This window comes from Meleagris gallopavo, chromosome 21 (assembly GCF_905368555.1).
Source record: "Meleagris gallopavo chromosome 21, MGAL_WU_HG_1.1, whole genome shotgun sequence".
Classification (NCBI taxonomy): domain Eukaryota; kingdom Metazoa; phylum Chordata; class Aves; order Galliformes; family Phasianidae; genus Meleagris; species Meleagris gallopavo.
The window spans coordinates 3,132,048-3,154,592 of NC_139424.1; the positions used below are offsets into that span (position 1 = coordinate 3,132,048).

At 42.2% G+C, this 22,545-nt stretch overlaps 1 protein-coding gene across 1 annotated transcript in view; it reads left to right on the forward strand.

The window, feature by feature from the left end:
- Positions 1-590: 590 nt before the first annotated feature.
- Positions 591-22,545, forward strand: part of ANKFY1 (ankyrin repeat and FYVE domain containing 1) — a 32,041-nt gene continuing 10,086 nt past the window's right edge. The window contains 16 exon segments of the mRNA XM_085240948.1: positions 591-730; positions 5,048-5,240; positions 6,065-6,183; positions 8,584-8,719; positions 10,518-10,641; positions 12,078-12,227; positions 12,652-12,817; positions 14,848-15,052; positions 15,803-15,871; positions 16,580-16,779; positions 17,252-17,349; positions 17,735-17,957; positions 18,794-18,892; positions 19,634-19,787; positions 20,935-21,103; positions 22,395-22,513. Of these exon segments, the coding sequence (XP_085097074.1) occupies positions 721-730; positions 5,048-5,240; positions 6,065-6,183; positions 8,584-8,719; positions 10,518-10,641; positions 12,078-12,227; positions 12,652-12,817; positions 14,848-15,052; positions 15,803-15,871; positions 16,580-16,779; positions 17,252-17,349; positions 17,735-17,957; positions 18,794-18,892; positions 19,634-19,787; positions 20,935-21,103; positions 22,395-22,513 (2,234 nt within the window). The 5' untranslated portion in view covers positions 591-720.

Here is a 22,545-nt window from a genome sequence, read left to right on the forward strand (position 1 = left end):
TCCCTCCCATGCTGTGATTGAGGAGACCCTGCCATGATGCTGAATGATAGCACTAGCAATTTCTGACTGGCTTCAAGGTAAGAAAATGATTGAAGAGAGACAGCACGTACAAGCAGTACCAAAATACTTGTTGAACAATCAAATGAACTGTCATTTTAGAGCGTTTTCATGTGTTCCAAGATCTTGTGTGTAGTCTGGTTTATGTCATTTCCAAACAGCTGCAGGGGCTTAGCATTCAACTGTGGTGTGCAGGAGCACATGTTTGTCACTGAGCTGTGAGGGAGGAGATGGGGCACATTTCACAATGTTGCGTATAAAGACACGAATGGAGGCTCCCCATCTTGCTTCAGGAGGTGGAACGTGGTAGGAGGCAGGGCAACTTTTCAGAGGCCACCAAATGGTGAAGCGATGAAGAAATTACGTAATTGAAAACAATACTGTAGGTACTGTGTTAAAACATTTATGTGAAAACTGCTCTTTATAGCTAAATTGCTGCTGTGTCGGGCAAACGAAGTGCCCTGACCGGCAGGCCTGAGGCGGGGCGCAGCTCACTCCCTGCCTGAGGGCGGAGCCGCCGCCATAAAGCGGCGCGGGCTGCCGCCGAGAGCGGGCGGTGGCCGAAGCGGGAGGTGGAGCGCCGCTCTCGCGAGAACACCGCGCTCAGCTCGGCTAGGCGGCGCGGGCGGTGGCTCTCGCGAGAGTCGAGGCGCCGGACCCAACATGGCGGAAGGTAAGGGGGGGAGCCCGGGCGAGCGATCGGGCGGGGCCGCGGTCTCCGTGCGCGGCGGCAGCGCTGCCGACTGGGTGGCCCTCGGCGTTCGTGGGGGGTCGGGGGCAGCTTCTGTGCGGGGCTGACTGTGCGGTACTCTGTCCGCCGAGGGTAGGGTGGGGTGGGGTGGGGTGGGGTAGCATAGCACAGGTCGGGCTGCCTGCCTGTCTGCCCCTGAGATGAGTGTGAAATGGTGGGGGGGCTGCTGCGGTTTGGGAGGGTCTGTGAGGGCCCGTCCAGTGCGGGGCTCTGTGGGGAGGTGCGGCCCGGGGAGCTCGGTGGAAAGAGCCCGGTGCTGGCGGGGCAGGGCTGGGGAGCGCCGAGGGGCTGTGCTGCAGATCCAGCTTGGCGCTGCTGGGACCCTTCTGGCACGGTTGTGCTGCACCTGCAGGATCCCTGAACCGCACTCGTGTGGCTTAGAGGCTCTCAGTTATAGCCTTCTAAAACTTAAACGGAGGTAATGTGATTTGCAGTCTGCTTGGATCTCTACAACGCTGTTCCTGTAAGACAGAAGCTTCCTCTTTTCCTCCCCGGAGGAAACTGAATAGGCAAGCTGTGCTGAAATGGCCCAAATTACAGGCACAGCAGAAGCTCTAACTTCCAGCCTTAAAGCACCATCTTCAGCTCCCAAACTCCAGCTCTCAGGCAGTGATAGAATTTCCAAACCGTTTGTTAAAGATTAACTATGATATAGCACGTTCAGATCTGGTGTGCATCACCTGAGAAGATGCTGCAGTCAGGCTTGTGTAGTAAATCCTTACAACAACATTTTGCTTCAGCGCACTCATCATGATAACGCTGTTCTGTGCTTAGCTGACCCGCCTCTGATAGATAGTAAATGTCAAAGATGTCTGTAGGTGATGAAACTTCTGTGCCAGGACCCTTGAGGATCTGGTTCAAGATCCTGTACTGCCAACCAGTGCTGTTTTTGGAACAAGTCCTGTTTTAGGCATCCGTACATCTCAAAGACTCTTCCCTAATTCAAACAATTCTCTGATCTTTTGGCTGAAGAAAGCATACAACCCCTGACTGAGCCAGTGTAAATCTGGGCAAGAAGGTGGAGTTGAAGCTCTTCCTGCTTGATTCCTCATGAGACCTGGATGGAGAGATTTGTTTTGTCCTTTCAGATAAAGTATTCATCTTCAGTATTTTTTATATATATATTTTTTAAACAGTTTTGGGTTGACGCTACTATGTGGTCAGCTGAGAAATGAAGGGAGCTTGTCAAGTTGTGGCCAGCTGATCAGAAACCAACTGCTTTTTCTTGTGGAGGTCTCTCTGTATAAATCCCAAATTAGGTTTATCCAAACCTCACAAAGACAAGTGTCAAGCTTTTGTGTCCTTGTAAGAGCTGTACCAGAGGACAGTAGGGGACATGCAGGTATGAGTTAGATTAATGCTTGAGTTTGGAGCAGCTGGAAGTACAGCAGTATTTTTGGAATGGTTGTCACAGTAAAGACTGTAAGGGGGCAAAATTGAGGAGGAACAAGGAGCAGTAATCTGAACAGCTGTGAGGAGGCAGAGTGGAGCAGCGGATGTGAAGGACCTTACTCTAGGGGAGGAGATAATGCATTTTTCTGTAATACTCCTCTTGAACACAGTCAGAAAGAAGAAAAGCTTACCCATATTGCTCTTGAAGGGTGGGGTAGACAATGCAGTGGGTTCTACTAGTTTTTGGTACATGCTATCTGCTACTCCAGTTGCCACTTGCCTCCCTTCTTATCTGTTTGGGTTCAGCTATCACAGTTGTTCTTTAGACTTTCTTGTGCTATGTTGTATGAGAAAAGGGCATTGGTCCCTTGTGAAGTCTTCTTTGAAATTGATAAGGGCCTTACACTTCTGCCAGTTAGTGAGGTATTAGTGCATCTGCCAGGAATCTCTTAACAAATACTGCTGTTGCTTTCTTGTCTAGCTATCTGTTAGCTCTAGGTATTGGATATGAGCTGAGGAGTTGCTCTGTGTGCACCAAACCCAGGCATCCTATTTGTAGGTGTAAGTGGATTCATGTTTAGCCAGAGCCCTTCATGCAAGTAAAGCTGTCTCCTCAGTGTCTTGATGCAAGGATCTTCAAGAATGTGCAGTTACTGCACAAATAAGTATGTACATTTATACTTGGGTAGGTGAATATTCTAGCTTTATGCTGGTGATAATAAGTGCTCTGTAAAAGGACTTGTCAGCCTTGAGAGCCAGTGGTCATTTTACATTGATTGTAAGCGTTAACTTCCCCTGAGATTTGAGGACTGTAAATAGCAAAGCTGGAGTTGTGGTGCCATTAGTTTAAGCAGAGGTGATACTTCTGTGTGAGCATGTGTATAATCAATGAATATACAGATGTTATAATTATGAAATAAACAAGAGAGTTTGGCTAAGCAGGTTATTATACCAAAAAGAGAATAGATAGAGTGCTTACCCTTGTCCTGGGCTCGCTGTAAAACTCCAAAGGAGGGATCTCCAGAAAGAGATCCTTCCCTGCTGGTAGTCAGCTCTTAAATGGGTCTGGGAGAGGTGCAGCCAGGCTCCAGCCCTTCCAGCAGCACAGGTGAATTGCCTTCACCTATGCTCACAGGGCTGACTCACTGCTCGCCTCAGGTGATCAGTCAGAGGTTCAGGCCGTGATTCAGCAGTTCCCATACAGTGTGTTGTCCTTTCAGAGTGGCAGTGCAGCGTGCACTCCTTAAATGAACAATGCACTGGGAAGCTTTAAGGTAGCTCTGCACTGTGCAGCCAGTGAGGTGGCTTTGGTACAGTGAGAGGATTTGAGGAGTTACTTTCTGGTGTTGATTCTTTATTCCCATATTCTCACTCATTGTTTGCCTTGAAAATATAGTTGTTATTTAAGGTTACCTATGCTGTGAGGTAGAGCAGGCAGCTTCTTGTTCCTGGCTCTAGGTTGGTATGACACCTGAGAATTTCAGTGTACCAACAGCATGCTCCTGCACTATTTTCTGCAGCAGTTTTTGAAAGTATCTCTCAGTGGGAGCTCTCGGCTTGTATCAGATGCTATTTTCCCCATCGTTGGGTTTGCTTTGTGCCACCCTGGGCAGCTGCCCTGTGAAATCACTCAGCAGTTACTCCAGAGAAATGCCCTGCTAGTTCTGGGAACGCTGGAGCTGTGCTGTCTTCAATAGATGGAACAGAGCAGTTCTTCAGGCTCCTTTGAGGGCTGGTGTGCTATTGCTAGCAGTTCTGGAATTGTGGCATACTTAACACAATAAGTATCCCAGAGGAGGTGAGATTGATCAGCTGTTAAAGGAGGAAGCTATATAAATGGCTTTTCAAGGAAGTACACTGCTGCACTTGCTTAAGTAGTGTTAACTGAAGAGTAAAACAGGGTAAATTACCTCCTGTTTATCCATTAGAGTTTAGTTAAAAGACTTCTGAGGGAGTATTTGCTACAGCAGCCCGCAGAAGAAAGACTAAATGAGGCTTTCATCTGCAGCTGAGCAGGAGGAGGATGCTCTGCCCAGACAGCTGGAGCACAGCCAAGGCCAGCCATGCTGCTGATCTTTGCTCCAGAAGCAGAAAGAAAACACTGGTCGTAGAGCTCAGTTCCTCATTGTTTGTAGTAGTGTCTTACATTTAGTAAATATTTGAGGAAAACTTGTTGAACAGTGAATTCCTTTCTAGCAGGGAGGAATCTTGTAATAACTTTCCCAGTGAAAATCATTGGTTACTGTCCAAATTTCTCCTCCCTGCCCCCTTCTTGTTGCAGGATTGACTTTAGATGTAGATTTTACTTAGAAATTTGTCTGATTGGTGGGGGTTCTTATGGGCGGGTAATAATCAGTGAACCACAGTGACAGCAGTGTGCACTTTGTGCAGGTAGGTTGGGCACTCTGGGGTGATATGGGACTGTCAGCAGCTGCTGTGATGCTCACTGTGCTCAGTGCAGCTGCTGTGAAGGCAGTCAGCATCACAACTGAACCGAGCTAATTGCTAACTGCTGCTGAGAGACTTTGTAAATGACCTCTGTAAATGACACAGTCATGGACCTGTATGGCTGTGGAAAGCTTATGTTGGGTAGGATTTGGGAACTTTGGTTGTGAGTAGCTTTTATCACTGCGTTCTGGTGGTTTCTCCCCCCTGCCAAATGTGCCTGAAGCCAGCAATGATACGAAGTGTTCAATATGGGGATGTGATGCTCAAGGAGCATGGAAGAGCTTTACTGGAAAGACGCCCGGTAAAATTGCGTGCAGCACTTACGGGGCGAGTTACACTGAGATGCCAAATGCAGATGTGCAATGTTTCAGCCTTGAGTAACGCTGTGTGCCTCTGCAGAGGAGGTGGCCAAGCTGGAAAAGCACCTGATGCTTCTCCGCCAGGAGTATGTGAAGCTGCAGAAGAAACTGGCTGATACGGAGAGGAGATGCAATCTTCTGGCTGCCCAGGCTAACCAAGACAACGCCAGCGACACTTTCATCAGCAGACTTCTTGCCATTGTAGCTGAACTCTATCAGCAGGAGCAGTACAGGTAAGAACTTTCTCTTTGAGGAAGGGGAGATGACTGAAAGGTTTGACTTTAATGGACTTTAAAGGCACAATAGCTGGTAAAATATGACTTTTGTTAGATAGTGTATGTCAGAGTTGGATTGTTTCTTCTTTAAATCTAAATTCCTGGTCAGAAATAAAGGTGTGGAATAGTAATTGAAAAAGAATGCAAGTCGCAATATAAGCTTTAAGATCTTTGTGCTTTGTACTTCACAGTGGTGTTTTGATTTAGAAAGTTGTCTGGAAGATGCAGCTATGCAGTCAGAGCATTTAGAAACTAGAGAACTTGAAAATCAACAGAGCATGTACTTTCTAGCTACAAAGAATAACCTGTTGTTAAAGGGCTCAGTGGAAATTAAAGTGTTCTTGACAGTTGCTCTCCTAGGAACTGGGGGTTCTTGGAGTGTGCCTTGTCCTCAAGACTGCTGTCAAACTTCATTTGTTCTGTTGCTGTCTTGCCTGCAACCTTTGGTGCTTAGCTGACTGTACTATTGTGGACATTGCAACCTAAATATTTAACTGCAGGACTTCTGGCCTTTCCAGTCTACTACAGTAGTTCCTTAGTAGTTTCCTGTGAAGCAATTAACCTTTAATGACTCATTCATTGCATTTCTACATAGAAAAAATAAAAATTGGGTTATTTGTCACAATGCTGCATTTAACCAAATGTGTCTTGATATCTCAAACAAGCTGAACCTAAATGTGGACACAGGGGTGGATACTATGGAGTTGCTTAATCTGTTCATATCCAAGCGTTGGGAAAGCCTGCTTTATACATGCCTGTGCTTTGTTTTCCCCTCTTATCAGTGATCTGAAGATAAAAGTTCGGGACAAGCATATCAGTGCTCACAAATTCGTCTTAGCAGCACGCAGTGATGCTTGGAGTCTGGCCAACCTCGCCTCAACGGAGGAGCTGGATCTGTCAGGTCAGTTACTGCTCAGTGATATGTGATGCTTCAGTTGTCTTTAGGGTGGCTGGTGAAAGAGTCTGCTGGAAAAAAGGTTACCCTTGTACTTTTTGGTTGGGCTACAACTGTCTGCAAAAAGGGATGTTAAATTGATTGATAATGAAGCTTTGTCTGAAACAGGGAGGCAGGCTTGTGAACTTGATGCTAGTGCTAGTTAAATCAATAACTTACCTTCTTTCTCTTTAATGAACAGGAGTTGAGAATGGTGGCCTGTTTGTCTTTTCTAGAATCAACTAAATGTAATGAAAAGCAAATCTATATGAAGGAGCTCGACTTCTTCCTTACTAAGGACAGGGCTTTTTTGAGGTAGTGTGCATAATTTCTGTGAAGTGTGTAATGGAAGTACCTTGCCTCTTGTTAACAGTGTGTGTGGAGGAAATGAGTACCAATTTCCATCTCTTGCAGAAGTGATGTGCTTTGGTGTTTTGATACCTTTACAAGATAGGCTGAGAGAAATGACATGTTCTGAAAGACTGTCTTGTACAAGATGTTTTATTCTACTGTCGCTGTTTCTTGCACATTCTTGCACTGAGCAGAGCTTCTGCAGGTTGAGCCTTTTGACAGATTTTCTGTACTTAACAGGATAGAGGAGTTTTGCACAATTAATTTGTGAGCAATAAAAATGGGTATGAAGTTCAGCAGGTTTGCAGGCTTGCGTGTTGAATACCAAGCATTGGCTTCACTTTCTCTGCTAAATCTTACCCTGAGTCCTAAATGCTGACAAACTGGAAAGAAGCAAGTCACAGCAAGCCAGCTTGTGAGACAGCTTGTGGCAGGCTTTGCTGAAAAGGGATTTCAGAAACTTTCTGCAGCTGCAATAGAACAGAGGCCAAGAAGTCTTTAAATTGAGTGATTTACTCCCAGAGAGCTGTTATGCTGTTATGCTGATGATGGCTTTGTTGCAAGACTTTAAATGGTAGTCATTGCATTTCTAGCTCTGCGTTCTCACTGATCTGAGAACCTCAAATGTAGTTGTGTGGTTTTGCATGTTTAGCAATGCAGACACCTCCTGTAATAGAATTATACTAAATACTATTGACTTCATAGAAGAAATGAAAAGAAATAAGAAAGCTTTGATACGTAGCACAGGGATTTGGTTATCAAGTAGTTGGAACAAGCTACAAACTGTTCCTCAAAAACTATGTCAGGTTTTCTAAAGAAGTCTTTTCTAAAAGAACTGTCAGAATGGCTTAAATCTAATTTCAAAGTACAGGCAGCGTGTAAAACTCAGTGCTTTCAGACTTCCTATGTTTGTTCTGCAGACTACAAGAGCTAAGCATACATTCTCCTGTTGGGAGGGAGAAAATGTACCCTTTTCTCTGCCAAGACAGAGCTGATATTACAGTTCAGGTAGACTTCCCTGATTATTTCAGGTTAGGCCAAAGGTGCTTGCCTTGCTGGAACCTCTTGTTGCTTAGGAGATGCTCTGTGTGCTGTGTCTGGTGTTCTGCTAACCAGCTGGTGCAGCTGTGTAAAGGTGTTTTAGGATGGGTATTTCAGTGCCTCAGATATGTTCATCTTCAATTTAAAAGAAAAAAAACAAAACAAAAAAACAACTGTTTAAGGGGCTAATGTTGCTTTTCTAAATGATGGGGTTTTTGTGGTTGGTTTTGGTGTTGTTTTGGTTTTTTTGCAGTTGATCTGATCTCGTTACATAGTAATCCTCATCTACGTATCCTTGGAATCAGTTGCTGCAGTACTTCTGAGTTTCTGGCTGTTGGGTTTGCATCTGTGTTTCTCTTTTCCAGGGAAAAGAGGTTTCTGCTGTGTTAAAAAACATGCAGGCTTGGAATCAGTATTTAAAAACTCCTGAAGTCTAACCAGTTTGTTAAATTAGCTTCCCCCTGTCTTAGCAATGATGCCCAGCAGTACTACTCACTACTCCATTACTATTATTATTATTACTACTATATTACTATTATCTTATTACTAAGATGTAAGCAACCATATTGAAGTGCAGCAGTCCATAATACAGACAGCTATAAAACAAGGGGGAGGATTCTTACAGTGGAAAGGGGATTTGGGCATGGAAATGTCAGTGTGGATTTGGCCATAGAGGAGCAAGACTTCAGAGGGACATTTCTCATCCCTGCTGTTCATACAGCAGGTACCAGGGAGCCCTGTAGCCTTCTCAGTGTTCCAGTGGAAAAAGGATTTTCCTGCTTGGTGCCAGCATCAGCTTTAACTTCTGTCCAGTCTTGTCTCTTTGTTCTGACATTGTAGCAAGCTAAAGCAGTACAGTTTCAATGAGACTTTTTTCCTGGTAGCTGTGACTTTAACAGTCAGAGGAATCAAAACTGCTTGAATAGGTGATTGTTCCTTAAGTATTTTATTAATCCCTGTTGCTCCCTGTACCAGATGCTGACCCAGAGGTAACCATGGCAATGCTGCGCTGGATCTACACAGATGAACTTGAGCTAAGAGAAGATGATATCTTTTTGACAGAGCTCATGAAACTAGCTAATAAATTTCAGCTCCAGCTGCTTAGGGAAAGGTGAGTCTTGGTAAATGCAGTCATTATTCTTGAACTCTTTAACTTTGTTTGAATAGAAGTAGGTTGACAGCTGCTAGCAGTTGGGTACAGCTTTGGTTTCTTTCAAAGACTTGAGGTTTTCAGTAATGCAGCATGACATTCAGCTGATCACAGGAAAAGGAGCTTTGTGCTATCGTTACACTGTAGCTGTTTCTCCTCACTGCTCTAATGTTTACTTTCCAGTTCTTCTACCAGCCAAACTAATAACCCTAATTTGGCAATGAGAGAAAGCGAAGAGCAGCATATTAATAACAAGCTCTGGAGAGCTGTAAGAGAAGAAATATTAAAATGCTTGGAAGAATCAATGACAGGTAGTGTGCAGTATGAAGCAGAATGGCTTGGGTTGAAAGGGGCCTTAAAGATCATCCATTTCTAGCCCCCTGCTGTGGGCAGAGTTGCCAACCACTAAATCAGGCACCAGATCAGATTGCACAGAGCCCCATCCAACCTGGCCTTCAGCACCTCCAAGGATGGGGCACCCACAGCTTTCTGGGCAGCAATGCCAGTGCCTCACTGCCCTCTGAGTAATTAATTTCCCCTAACATGTAAGCTACATCTCCACTCTTTTAGTTTAAAGCCATTTCACCTTGTCCTATCACTATCAGACCGTGTAAAAAGTTACTCTCTCTCCTGTTTATAGGCTCTGTTCAAGTAGTGGAAGGTTGCAGTGAGGTCTCTCCAGAGCCTTTTCTTCTCCAGATTGAACAAGCCCAACTCCCTCAACCTTTCTTCATAAGAGAGGTGCTCCAGCCTGTGATCATCTCTGTGGCACTCCTCTGGCATTCCAACAGTTCCTCATTATTCTTGGGCTGATTCATATAATTCTAGAAGGGGACGGCTTGTTGTCTTGAAAGCACGAGAGCGCCCTTACCCACTTAGTTAGCGAAAAGGCTGAGTGTATGAAATGAAACCTCTTCAGGTTTTGTGCAGCCTGAAGCTTTGAGTTCGGTTAAAGATGAAGATAATGATAATCTTTTGTCCAAGAGGTGGCTGAGGCTGCAGCAGTGCTTAGCATTCTTGCTAACATTTAATTGTCTCTCCATGAAGCAAATTAAATTGGTATTAGTGCTTCTAAGCAGGTGTTTGACATCTGTTGGGCCAATGCTAAAAATGTCTTCAGGCTTTAGTACCTAAGTAGTCCTCAGCTGTTGCCTGGTCACAGTGGTGTGGTGACAGGGAGAAAGCTGCAGTACATTATGCTACTGGTAATTTGTAAATGTATTTGAAAACATCTATCAGTACTTTTCTTCAGGTGCAGCCTAAATTGGAATCACTAGAATACTTACCTTAACATTCAGTTTGAGGTACTTGAGTTCTCTTCCTACAACCTCAACTTCTACCTTCAAACTCTGAAGATAATCTGATGGATCTACTATTAAACCTTATCCATTCACAAAACAAATAGTTGTATTTGGCAGGCCAGTTTCTAGGTTCAGTGCAAGAAACCTAGCTTGTGTGATGCTTCCCTACTTAGGAAGTAGGGAAGGTGTTCAGGAAGCTCAGCTTGTTCAGTTGTTGGGAGAGCTATGACATTTTTCTTCACTGGCAGGTTCCTTCAGTGTATTGTTATGGGAACTCAGTTTAGACAGGCTGCTACCTAAATAAGAACCTACTCTTGCAGGAGCTGTCTTACAGAGCTTATGGTTAAAGTACATTTATGCCAGGCGTCCTTCTACTGACATCCAAGAGAAGAGTATATAGAGCCCTGTAACAGCTTGAGGGGCTGCTTACTGAATGGCTTTTTTTTCCATTTTGACAGATGTGAAAAAGGAGTCATGTCACTAGTTAATGTCAGGAACTGCATTCGTTTCTACCAGACTGCTGAGGAGCTGAATGCTAGCACTCTTCTGAATTACTGTGCAGAAATAATTGCTAGTCACTGGGTAAGTACTGATAGAAGGAAGCAAGAGGAAAAATACTGATGAGCATAGAAATGTAAGCTGTGGAACTTTAGTGTCTAACCTCAGGAATATATCTTTGTATCCTACCATTCAAGCACTTCAGTTGGGACGGGATTTCATGGATTTCTGGTACCTTTTGGTGACCAAGGCATCCTGTTATCCTGACCTTTATATGATTTGCAAGGCAGCGTTGTTACATGTGAGTGGTTTGATGCAGGAGTAATTTTTCCCTTCCTCCTCTTCTTCATTTACTTTTATTCTGTGCTGCTTTTGGCAGTACACTACATAGTATTTTATACAATATTAAATCATAATTGTTTGAAACAATGTATGTTAAATGGCTCTTCCTCCAAGATTGTCTCTGGAGATTATGTTCATTTCAGTCTCGGTGTGAATGTGTTGATGGGGCAGTGGGGAAATAGCTTGTAGTCTGATGAGTTGTTCCTTTTGTTGGAAGTACTTTGCTGTGAAAAGTCTCTTAGTTTTCTAAACATGGCACAAACCAAAGAGATTCTAATAAGCAAGAGAGTTGTATTATAAAATATTGACTGAGCTGTTCAGAGGTTCATCCATAGTTGGTCTCTGTCTAGACAGGGTCACGAATCCCAGCCTTGCTTTTACTTCTAAAAATAGTCCTTGTAAGTAAGAGTCAAGCCAGAGAAGAGTTTACTTTCTCTAGTGGGAGGAGCAGCAAGTGATCTTGCAGCTGACTTGGAAGTTTCACTTGCTCTGATATTTTGAGGAAATCCTGATTGATTGTGTAAAGTCTTAGTCCTAAAAATAAGTCTTCTTGTCAACAGCAGACTGGTGCATGAAGATTTAGGTATCTTTATCTAAAATACGCTGTGCAGACCTGTATCTGAACCTGCAAGTCAGCCACTGTAACTGTTTCTTTAGCTTCTGGCTGGTAACTTTTGACACTGCTCTGCCTGAAGACGAGGTTATTTCTGCTTAGTCAAATATGCACTAACTCAAACCAAAGGTGGTCTTCTGATGTTTTGTGTAGCTTCATTCAGGTACAGAGCTTCTGTGGAGATGTCATTCTTCAGTTGGGTGGTTTTGTTTTTACAGAAAGGCTTATTGCTGATCTGTGATTTAAGTCTATAGATAGTTTAGGAACTAGGTGTTTATCTACTGTAGTGAATGGTAAACTGCTTGTTTTCTCTGCCTGTAGACAACAGGGATGGAAAACACCTCACTGTAACAGATCTTGAAACTAAAATGTAAGACTTCCTCAGTGTTTCTTCGTAGCCTTTACAGGCTATCTTGGATTGTTCCTGCTTGTTGTAATGTCATGCATGTTATCAAAACTGCTATTAACTGAGCTTGCGTTGTGAACCTGATAATAACATTGTACAATGTGTTGCTTATAAACTAAACAAAAGCATTGCTCAGCCTTTGCTTTTTTGTTATTCTAGGATGACTTGCGGAAAGAAGACTTCAGTAGCATGAGTGCTCAGTTGTTGTATAAAATGTTCAAGTCAAAGACAGAATATCCTTTGCACAAAGCTATTAAAGTTGAGAGAGAAGATGTAGTCTTCTTGTATCTTATTGAAATGGATTCACAGGTATAGTGGGACTAACTTACTGCCTTCAAAAATGTCATGTTTTAAATAAGTAGTTTCTAACTGCTAGTCTGAACACTATCTGTTCTTGTCACTAATTCTCCTTATTTGCATGTTTATTACCACAGCTGCTTTTATGTCTGTAATAGTCATTGCGTGATAAAAGCTCCCTGAAGACATAATTAAGAAGTGATTTATGACAGTCTGTTGCATGCAAGATGTTTTAAATAAAATGCATGGCTTGGTAAACTTGGTAAACTTCGTGGCAGTTCCTGTATAAGATGTGCTTACCTAAATGCATCACTAGCACTTAGCCTTAGAGGTGAAGGTCTGCCATTACAGTAGCTGGAATTGGCTGTTGAAATATTAGGTTGAGCTGTTGTTGTAACTTTGTAACTGAAGTCAACCAACTGAATTTGTGTTATAGCTTCCTGGGAAGCTCAATGAATTGGATCAGAATGGAGATCTTGCTTTGGATTTAGCCCTCTCCCAAAGACTGGAGAGTATTGCAACTACGCTGGTCAACTACAAGGCTGATGTAGATAGGGCAGACAGGAGAGGCTGGAGTCTGTTACATAAAGCCATCCAAAGAGGTAAGAAAACAGGATATGAAGCCTCTAACTTGCAGTAGTTGTTGTAGTGTGACTTACATATTCTAAGATCTATTCCTGTCTCATTCCAAATTTGACAACCACAGTTAGAAAGCTATAGTCACAGATAAACATTGTCCTATCTATTTTTGTTGAAACAACAAGAAGCAATCTAGTAAAGTATTTTCTGCTGAAGGAAGAAACGTAGGATAGTATTCTGTTGTGGCAATCTGCAGTGTCTTTTTGATGTATGGTCTCATCAAGCATGGACAACCTAGGTAAAAAATGAAGTTTAGGTCTTCTAGATCTGCTTTGAATGTTGCATCTGCTTCTTACTGATTACAGTTAACAGCAAGGATCTTCTCTACTGAACAGCAGTCCAAGTGAAGGAAGAACTACCCGGGGAAAGATGTGCAGCAGAGGGAGATGCTATGCCAATTTAAATATCTACAAAGTTCCAGCAGATAGTAGGATGGTTATCAGTGGAGCCCAACTATGTGATTATGTTAAGCTATTCTTCACACTAGTGTAGAAAATGCATTTTAGAAGAACTGGAGCACAATAGGACTACATTGCTATGGCTACTGTGCTCTGAAGGCTCTGGAGAAGCAGCATCTTGGTTTATGGCCAAAGTCTGGTAAAAAAAAAAATAAATCTGTAGCAAGCACCCCATGCTGCTGGCTGACTACAGGGCTCTTTTTGGCAGCTCTGTCTGTCTCAGAAAGCCAAGCACAACAGGAACCCTACTGATGACTGGACCTCACAGGTGTTGTGGTGCTACAAATAATTAAAAGCATAAATCTCTTTCTAAGAGTCTGAAAGAGCTTGCTACTTGAAGTAATTGGGGTTTTGTGAGCTAAGTGCAGCTCACAATTTCTTTCTTTAATCTCTTATATAACTAAATGGTTGCTGGTGTCAGATCCTGTGAACAAAGCTTCTGGCTGCAGGATATCTAGGTATAGGTCAGTGTTGTGGCTGCAGCACAATAAAGCACTGACAAAATTACAGCAGGCTGTTCTTCACGCTTACAAGTATTTGTTTCATTTCTATTGTCTGCTATAAGTCTAAGCTAGAGCTCTGAGAATGAACAGTTGTTTTTCAGTAACAAAGCTTCAGTAAGTTGATCACAGCTAACAGCCATGCTCTGGAAAAGGAGCTAAGGTAAATCTTGTGAACCTGCCACGTAATTCTTACTTCTGATCACTGAGGAGTAGGGGAATGTCAGATAAGGAAATTGAGTGGTGGTGGGGGAATGGAATTTTTTTTTTTTTTTTTTAATGCTGGAGATGATACAGCAGTACATATTACTTCTTCAGGCCAACAGGTTTCTGTATTCACCTTTGCTGTCAGGATGGGCAACTTGTGAGTAAATTCTTCAAGCCAGTGTTTGGAACAAGGGAAGCTAATAATATGCTGAAAGCATTCTCTATGTGTTGTTTTAAGTCCAAGGCCTTGTGCACAGAAGTGGGCCTGAGTTCTGACTTTTGAGGAGCTCTGAGGAGAGATTTCTAGGACTGTCACGTGTGAGAAGTCCTGACTATTGAAGCCACTGCTTTATGTGTAATGGGGTTTACACTTTTAAGAGCAAAGGCTGCATTACTACTTGTTTGTGTAGCAATACTGAACAGATGGTGACCAACTTCAGCATTCTTCTGACTGTCCTGGAATAGTACCTTTCATTCAAAAAAATGCATTTAGTCCTCAGCTTGCCTTGTTGTGGATTAAAGCAGCAATGAATTTGTCTTGATACAGACTTCAGCAAACTTAGTATCACCATACCAGGTGAACTGGTGTGTGAGCTTGAGTCTTCTCAGGGCAAAACACAAAGGAAAGAGGTTGTTACAAAATACCTGAATCCTGGTTCTGCAGTCAGGTGTTCCTGAAGTTATCTATGGTAAGGTATTCTAAGAGCAGACCATTCTACTGGTATCATTGTATGATATAGAAGGAAGGAACATGCATCTGTTTTTCTTCAGTTCTATAAAATGTATGGTTTCCATTGTATCTATAAAAACCTTATTTTTTCATGACAGGAGATAAATTTGCTGCAAACTTCCTCATTAAGAATGGTGCCCGTGTGAATGCTGCTACGCTGGGAGACCAGGAGACTCCTCTGCACCTTGTGGCATCATACAGCCCTAAGAAGCATTCACCTGATGTCATGGCAGAGATGGCACAGATAGCAGAATCTCTCCTACAGGCAGGAGCCAATCCAAATATGCAAGACAGCAAAGGAAGGTAAATACTGGAAGGAGTCAAGTCTGCTAACAGTTTAATAGATAATACTGTAATGATTATCTAGATACAGTCCACTGGGAACCTTCCCATGTCTCAGCAAAGCAAAGATAACAGTGGAAGCAGGAAAGGTGAGATCATTACTTCAGTTTGAGACCTACAGGTAGCACTCTAAGCAGAAAGATGTTTCAGGTTGGATAGTACACTGTCATGATTGATTTCCCTATAGGAAGCTGGGGTGAATTGACTTCTGGAACAGTTGGCTAACAGTTTGCCTTTATTGCATGACTGAACAGTAAACCAAGTGAAGTAAGATGACAGCATTCCTAAAAAGCTGCTTCTTTGAAGCTCTGTCAGCAAAACTGAAATTATCTCAAAAAGCCAACATTTTCAGTGTATTTTGATGTATAGAGTTTCTAAACTGCCTTAGAGGTTAAGATGGTATGGCAAACATGTAAATAAAATGGTGTAGAAGCTTCAGGGTGTATTAGCTGTTCAACTTGGCTATCCTTTTGTGCTCTTTCCTTTAAAGTTATTTCTTGTGCTAATGTAAAGAGTTGCTTACTCCTAAATCAATTGGAACCATATCCTCTAAAAGGGCAGCTCACTCTTTCTCTCAAGATGTATGTGAGCCCTTCTCTGGAGACACAGGTGCTGGTTAGCCCCATCACTCTGTCGGGGTATGTTGATAAGTGTGGGCAAAATCTTAAGTACCTCACTTGCTGATGTAAGTGTGCTTTGCTCCATTTGCAGGACCCCATTACACATGTCAATTGTGGTCAGAAATGAACCTGTATTCAGTCAGCTTCTCCACTGCAAACAGTAAGTTCCACTTAAGTGTAAAATACACTGAGTACCTACTTGAATGAAAGTATGAAAACTGGTTTAACAGCTCTTCTGTGCCTTTTTTGCCTTACAGTAAGTCTAGCAGTAGGCTAGGGATGCGGAAGCGTGAGGGCTTTGCCCAAACTGAGAGGCCAGAAGCCAAGCAAGTTTGCTCAACTGTAAAGAAATAAACATTATCTCAGTGTTTTTCTAAGAGAGCTAGAGGAAATAACGTACCGGTATCTTAGTTTGAAGTGGAATCAAAAGGAATAATTGATCATTTTTAAGAGCTTCACTTTCAGCTTGGATTCTAGTTAAAGTAGGTGACTTCATAGGATGAGAAAACAGAATCTTAATCTGACTGAGTTTCCTCCATAGCTGAGTTTACAATTCTTGAACTTGACTAGAAAGAAGCCTTTGCCTGTTTGATAAAGTTTGTGACAACCCAGGTCTACCAAGACCACATTTCTCATAAGAGTAATGAGCTTAAACTTTGTAGTTATTAAAAGATATCTTGCTTGTTTCAGAGTATTTACAAATTCTACTGTACTTCAGTTACTCCAGAGGTTGTTTTTTTTTTAAGTAAGCAGAAATTGTCAGTGGGGAATTGGATAAACAAGAACAGCATTTCTGACCGTTGAAATTTAAGCTTCATTGGGGCTCGCTTTAAGGCATAAGTTGGGGAACATTAACTCTTATTTTTAGACTAGACTTGGAGCTGAAGGATCATGAGGGAAGCACAGCTCTGTGGCTTGCAGTTCAGTATATCACTGTATCATCTGATCAATCTGTAAACCCTTTTGAGGATGCACCTGTTGTAAATGGAACTTCATTTGATGAGAACAGTTTTGCAGCAAGGTTGATCCAACGAGGCAGCAATACAGATGCTCCAGACACAGTAACAGGTAAAATATAAGTTTGTATTTCTGCGTAGAAGGAAGGCTTGTAGGTTAACTGCCCAATGCTGATTGCAGTCTGTGGTCCAAACGACTCTAGCCTATCCAAAAATTCAAAGATTCTGGGGGACCTGAATGAACTTTCAACAGTTCTTGCTATGATATGAATGGTATGGGTAGGTGGTAGTAGCTTCATCCGAGCTGGGACACTGAGTCCTAAACTGAGCTTGACATGGAGGAAGTGACAATGTCTTGACTTTTTGCCAAGTCCTAACATCCTCTTTACAGTTTCAAAATGTGCAACAACTAAATGGCAGTGCACATGACAGTCCAGCACTTTGAGGGAATGATTAATAGGTAGGATTTTCCTTGTTGGCATTAGTTCTAACATCGTAAAGTAGTGGGAAGGGTTCTAGCTCCTTTTTAATATCAAGGTATGGTTGAGACAGTATTCTCACAGTATTGATGGTTTTTTCCTTAGGGAACTGCTTGCTTCAGAGGGCAGCTGGTGCAGGAAATGAGGCGGCTTCTCTCTTCCTAGCAACTCACGGAGCAAAAGTCAACCACCAAAACAAATGGGTAAACCAGAAAGACTTTGTGAAAATTTCCTTATCTCCCTTCAGAAATAATGTGGCAGAGTTCTCCTGTTGCTAACCCTAGCTTAAAGCAAGTTGGAACATCTGCTGAGCCTTCTGCAGTTTTTCAGATATTTACTAGTGATCAGGCAACTGTAGTATAACAGTTGGTGCTGTTCTAGCAGACTGCTGGGTGTTAAGATGCTTTAACACTTCTTTTTATCCTTGTTGTAATCAAGTCCTTAATGTAAGTTAGCTCACGCAGCTGAATGTGCAGAGGAGCTTCACCTACCAGGACTTAAGTTTCTTTACACCCATATGTGGGACAGTAGTTTAAAAGCTCCTCTTCTGTTTGTCAAGCTGTTAACCTAGTCCCCTTTTTGTTAAAGGGGGAAACACCACTGCATACTGCCTGTAGGCATGGCCTAGCAAACTTGACAGCAGAACTTCTGCAACAAGGAGCCAATCCAAACATTCAGACTGCGGAAGTGGCACCTGGTCAAAAGGATGCATCTTCTCCAACAGCAGAGAATGTTTATCTGCAAACTCCCCTTCACATGGCTATTGCTTACAATCATCCAGATGTGGTATCAGTCATCCTGGAACAAAAAGGTAGTGTTCTTCTGGTTCAAACTGTGTTTAGATGTTATCTTAACTGTGTTCTGACAAGCTACTGATGATAGAATCGTAGTATCATAGAATTGCTCAGGTTGGAAAAGACCTTTAAGATCATCAAGTCCAACCACAACCTATCCATACTACCCTAACTCCAACAGCCCACTGCTAAATCATGTCCCTGAGCACCACATCTGAACAGATTTTAAACACACCCAGGGACCAAGCATTCTTTGTCGTATATCTTGTTGATGTAGAGCAATTAATATTGGTTAAAGAATTTTATGTCACCTCCTTGTTAGAACTAGAAAATGAACTTGCGCTAAATCTGTTATTGATCTCTCCAGATTTTCTGCTGTGGATAATAGACTTGAACTTTAACCCCAAGTTGTTCTGAGGGTACAGCTATGAGGTCTTCATTCTCAGAGCTTTGTGTAAGCAGCTGTTTGGAAACAGAAATAATGAGGAAGGAGGTTCTCTTAGTCAGAAAGTTGGGCAGCTTTTAGTGTAAGTGTTAAACCAAGTAACATTGTCACTGCACATTAGGATGTCCCAGGCAGTGTCAGCAGTCATAGAGACGAAGTAATTTGCTCAGGAAGACCTCTTACAAACTGAGTAAACTTCCTGCCTGCTTTTAGGGATGTGGTTTAGCAGTGGATCTCTAGTATTAGGTGGATGGTAGGACTTAGTGACCTTAAAAGGTCTTTTACAACCTAAATTATTCTGTGGTGCTTAAGAGTGTGACACAGACACGCCTGCAGCCTTTAATCTGCAACTGCAGGTCAAATATAAGAATGCTAACAATGATTCTTTTTTTGTCTTTTTTTTTCAAGCTAATGCTCTTCATGCAACCAACAACTTGCAGATCATTCCTGATTTTAGTTTAAAGGACTCAAGAGACCAAACTGTGTTGGGATTGGCTCTTTGGACAGGTGTGTGCTTATGAAACAAGATGAAAATTCCCTATGATAGAGAAGCTACGGTGTGGACAAGATTATTTTGGGGACAAAACAGTCCTAAAACAGTGTTTATGGCCTGGCTCGTGCTGCTAATGAAAAGTTGTCAGGGAGAGCTTTGCTTAATTGTTTAGCTTCTGAAATAATGTTCACAACTAGCTTGCTGATTTCCGTCCCTACAGCTTCCTTTGTTCAGTAGAGGATAGATTTTGAAGCCTCTTGCCTGCAATGTACTGTTTTTATGGAATTGTACCACTCTGAACTGCCAGTAATTTTTGTATGCATTCAGCATGTTTTCTTTTCATGCTTATCTCCATGAAGGTCAGCATTACTGCATTAACCAGCTTCTAGAACAAAGAGAAGATGAGATACTTTAGGTAGCTATGAGGTGTACTGGAACTTGGAATACTGATTTAGGAGATGCTTTCTTCTGTAAAACATAGAGGGGGATGGTTTGTAGAAAAGCAGGTAGTGTTTGCATCCTAATGACCCTTGAACTGTAGTAGGACAGCTTATGGATGTAACACCAGAAGCTAATGTGTTTGTTGAGCAGAAGTCTAAGATAGTATGAAGAATTATGCTAGTTGTGGTTGAGGACGTTACATTTAGATGGGCAGAGACAAACGGAAAATCTCTGCCATGTATCATACCATGTTTTTTGTCTTTGTTATTCTTTGGAGAGTGAAGGCACAATACTAATGATCTCTAACTGTTCAGGCATGCACACAATAGCAGCTCAGCTGCTTGGATCTGGAGCATCCATCAATGACACAATGTCAGACGGGCAGACTCTGCTACATATGGCAATACAGAGACAGGATAGTAAGAGTGCACTCTTTCTGCTGGAACATCAGGCAGATATAAATGTCAGGTAAGGTCTTCACTGATGTAACACTGAAGTGGATATTTAGGAGCAGGTGTAATGACTGCCTTACTCATGAGTGAGAGCAGAGGAAGAGGTGCTGATCCCTGTCTGTCCAGGGTCATGGTGACAGAGCTCAAAGGAACAGCATGGGTTATGTCAGGGGAGGGTTGTTAGGAAAAGGTTCTTCACCAGTGAGTGGTGGACACTGGAACAGGCTCCTCAGGGCACCGGGTGCCAAGGCTGCCTGAGTTCAAGGAGCATGTGGACAGTGCTCTCAGACAGAGGGTTTGAATTTTGGATGTCCTGTGTGAAGCCAGGGGTTGGATTTGATTTTTGTGAGATATTCTGTAATTCTATAGAAAGGCTTGAAGCTGATTTCAGATGACTTATTTGGCCCTTCCCACAGCGCTTCTAGTTAAAGCTGAGGGTTTACATATGTGAGCATTGATCTAAATATAGCTCCATTAGTCAATACATCCTCTTGAGGCTACAGTGGGAGGTTCCGCTCTGATTCTAAGTAGAACATAACCCTCTGTAACAGAATGTCAGGTCCTGGAGACATAGTACTGAGCTTCTGTATCTATTTTGCCAGCTTGTTGGAGTGATGTGTTCTATTATCTGAGCTGGTTAGATGTAGTCCCAGCAACAAGATTCACATAAAACTTGCCCACAGGTATCTGTAGACAAGCTGATATTATACTTAAAACATTTCTGTGCCCACGTGTGACTCACAGGCTGTCTTTGAAATTTGGCAGGCTATATCTCATGAGTGTCACTGGGACAAACTGCCTAATACAACTGTTCTAACTTCAGTGCCTTAACAGTTACTTCTGAGTGTTTGGAGTGTTAATGCAGTACAGATAAACCTGTTCCCTTCTGTGATAGTAGGCAAAGGGAAATCTGTTCAACCAGTGACTATAATTAAGAAAGTGAAGATAACTCTGAGCTAAGAACACCAATGTGAGTCTCAAACTTCAGAAATCTGCATAGCTGCTCTGAAAAATCTAACGTGGTAGGTTTGCTTGAGCATAGTCTTACTACAGCAAAAATACACAAATGTTGGAAATAATTCTTATGTCTGTGAATTATTGTAACAGAGATCATCAAATTCTTTAATGATGTAGTAACATGGTTTAAACTGCGCCTATTTCAGAACACAGGATGGAGAGACTGCATTACAGCTGGCTATAAAAAACCAGCTCCCTCTTGTGGTTGATGCTATTTGTACCAGGGGAGCAGATATGTCTGTGCCAGATGAAAAAGGAAATCCTCCTTTGTGGCTTGCCTTAGAAAACAACCTGGAAGATATTGCGTCAACTCTGGTAAGACTGTTAGTTGTTAATTTAGCCTTGTTTTTGTGCATCTCACTTAGCAACGAAAAGCTCACAAACAGAAATTAAATCAAATGCATGAAAACGATGGAGTTGTCTTATACTACATAACCTCTAGAGGTTGTTTTTTGTTTTTTTAAACCGGAATTTCTTTCTTCTTGGAAAGTCTTTTATAAACACTGTAACCTCTGTAGCCAAATACCTCACAGATGCTGTAATTAAAGAAAAAGAATAAGTTATCTGGATTCCTAATGCTGGAAGACAAGGTTCTGCTCAAAATATTAGCTTGTAGCATGTCTGGCTTGTATAATAATCACCTTCCTGGATAAAACCTTGTGTATTTGCTTTAGAGTATGTGGTACTTTTTATTGAATCTTAATTCTATCAAGAATGCCTTTTAAAGGCTTATCTTAACTGTTTTAAGACCAGATTCTGTTCAGGTACAGTGATCCAGGATGAAACTTGCTCAGTGATGTATGGAGGTTTGCTTAGTAAGTTTCTTCCTGGACCACCTATGCCTGCATAAAGGCTAGTCTTGGAAGGAGTAGAATTAAGTAGATTTTATTATGTTTTCTTCATAAGAAAGAGGGTTACTCAAAAAGTTTGTCTTTGATATCCAGCTATTGTCTGCTCGGTAGGGACAGGAACTTAAAAGCTGTGCTGTTTAGCTGCAAAATGCATCTTGCAGCTGTACTTGGCCACTTGTGCTGGCATTGAGTAAGCATGCTTATAGAGCCAACACTTAAACTGCTTTTATATAACGTTGCAAATAGCTTGTAAAATGGTGTGGAACAAGTCTTACTGAAGTGCCACACTGCTCAAGTGGTGCTGTAGAAGGGAAATACAAATATCAATGCTGGAAAAAAAAGCATTAGCTTTCAGCTGTATAGCTGAATGTATTGCAAGAGAAGGAAGCAGACCAGACTTTTAAAGGCAGCTGCTGATGTTACTTGAATTGGTTTTGGTGCTTGTCATGAGGAGACATTGACTTCACTTTCTAGTGAGCTAAGAAGTATCTGTTCAGAGTATCATGAGTTAGTAGTATCTGAATTGTTAGTAAATGCTACCTAATAAAGTGTCATATAGTAGGCCAATAAAACTTGAGGTTGGAAGACACTAAATAGCTTCATGAAATTTGATAATTGTCACGAGAACAGATAAGACATCTTGAATTCTACCTCTGAGGGGTAATATTTCAGAAACGTTAGTCAAGGACTGCGTAAAGTAGGAGTCTGATGGAGGCAGAACAAACCTCATTGCCTTGTTGTGCTTTTCCTTCCAGGTGAGGCATGGCTGTGATTCAACCTGTTGGGGGTCAGGACCGAGTGGTTGCTTACAGACTCTTCTTCACAGAGCTATTGATGAAAACAGTGAACAAATAGCGTGCTTTCTTATTCGCAGGTCAGAACCCCCTCCTAAAATAAAAACTTTCG